At 36.9% G+C, this 1,775-nt stretch overlaps 1 protein-coding gene across 1 annotated transcript; it reads right to left on the reverse strand.

Annotated features, from left to right (window-relative positions):
* Nucleotides 1-243: 243 nt before the first annotated feature.
* LOC109242327 (E3 ubiquitin-protein ligase SGR9, amyloplastic-like) lies at nucleotides 244-951 on the reverse strand. Its single transcript, XM_019409196.1, has one exon. The coding sequence runs from the start codon at nucleotides 949-951 to the stop codon at nucleotides 244-246; it is 708 nt and encodes a 235-aa protein (XP_019264741.1).
* Between the last annotated feature and the right edge of the window lie 824 nt (nucleotides 952-1,775).

Raw genomic sequence — 1,775 nt, forward strand, 5'->3', positions numbered from 1 at the left:
CGGAATTGCTTCTGATTTGGTAACATAAATAATGAATTTAAACCGTAAAATATCAAAAGAAAAAAAGGGACAATCAATGCAAGTGAGCTTGGAATTCTCATCTTGTTCAAAGTGTTTTATTCAACTCAGCTTCCTTAATTACATCATAAACCACAACTAACTGTCTCAAACAAAGACAGATCCAACAAATTAAATGCTTCTTTCTTCCTTTTATAATTAGAGAGGAAAAAAACAGGAAGCTAACTAGTTAGCCAGAAGATCATAACGACAGATAGGGCAAGAATGACCACTCTTTAACCAGGTTGTAATGCAATCTGGATGAAACATATGTGAGCAAGGCATGCACAGCAACTCTCTCCCCTGTCGAAGCTTTTCAAAGCAGATGACACAGTCATCATTCGGAATATTATCACCAACGTCGATACCGATCCTCTTTAGCAAATGCAACATGGATGACGTAGAAGCAGGTACCATCGCATTGAAGCTCGATAATTCTTCTGAGAAAATCTCCGTATCACGATAATGGTCAATAGCTAAAGCTACACCAACGATCACCTTCACTACGAAGCGACGTTTGTTGGACTCATTATCAACAATTTTGCTTACTTTGCCTATCATATCATGAATGATATTGTGACGATAATTATTCTCAAACTCCTCGCCCCAATTCTCAAGATTTTCTTGCATGACACTGTAGAAGTTGTCATATGACATGTATACAGAAGGGTCAAGTTTGAGAAGAAGTGATTTTACATGAATTTGACCATATTGGAATTGAGCACGCTCATGAGGCGGTCTATACCAATATTGGTCTTTAGTAAGAAGATTAAATTGAAGGGATAGTAACGGGGGTAAACAACAAAGAGAAATATTATTTCTTGATCTTTCTAATTGCCGAATTATGACGCTAGCAACGGAGGAGTGATGGCGGTATCGGAAAAGACTCGCCATATAGTTGAGATGGGAAACGAGGTGGTCTCAACCTGTATTTATACTAGTTGAGATCCTAGACCAACTCAACTTAGGAATCTGAATTTGACACGGAAAAGGTTAGTTTGTTCTGTCCTATAAATGACCCAAATAAAAATAAAACTTAAATCAATACCATTTCCCTATGGAAGAAGGATTAACATAAATAAGTTGAAATAGACTAACATAAAAATAAGGAACAACAGATCCGGACAAAAGCAATTCAAAATAGAACTATACAACAGCCTTCATTCCAGTCCACCCGGCCGCTCGCTCCACTCTCTTGTTTTGGTTGCCGGCACTGCGTCCAAAACTCACAAAACAGATTCAAAACTCATATTTCCTATTTGCTTCGACTAAAAATAAAAAAGGGAGGGGGCAAGGAGGAGGAAGAGTGCAGAACTAAATTGGCATTTTAGACTCAAAGCACTAAAATAGGTACAAAAAAAAGATAAAAAATAAAACTGGTAACCTTTTTATATATAGCTCATGAAATTCATGCACTATAACTAGTGCATGTATTTAATGCGCTATACCTACCTGAATGTGAAAAGACAGTCAAGTATAGCGCATCTAATATATGCGATATACCTATTTAAAAAAGGCCAATACCTCTTTCTTCACGACAGAACTCACTCCAAAACGGTTCCGTTAAGTTATAGCACATGAATTTCATGCGCTATACCTGATTTTGAAAAGGCGGTCAAAGTCTTGGTATAACGCATATATTACATGCGCTATACCCAAATGTGAAAAGATAGACAAGTACATCGCATTTAGTATATGCGCTATACCTATTAGAAAAA

The sequence above is a fragment of the Nicotiana attenuata genome, unplaced genomic scaffold (assembly GCF_001879085.1).
Source record: "Nicotiana attenuata strain UT unplaced genomic scaffold, NIATTr2, whole genome shotgun sequence".
Classification (NCBI taxonomy): domain Eukaryota; kingdom Viridiplantae; phylum Streptophyta; class Magnoliopsida; order Solanales; family Solanaceae; genus Nicotiana; species Nicotiana attenuata.

Bases quoted from the DNA above. Each gene is read 5' to 3' on its own strand.
- LOC109242327 (XM_019409196.1), bottom strand. From the start codon at position 951: ATGGCGAGTCTTTTCCGATACCGCCATCACTCCTCCGTTGCTAGCGTC.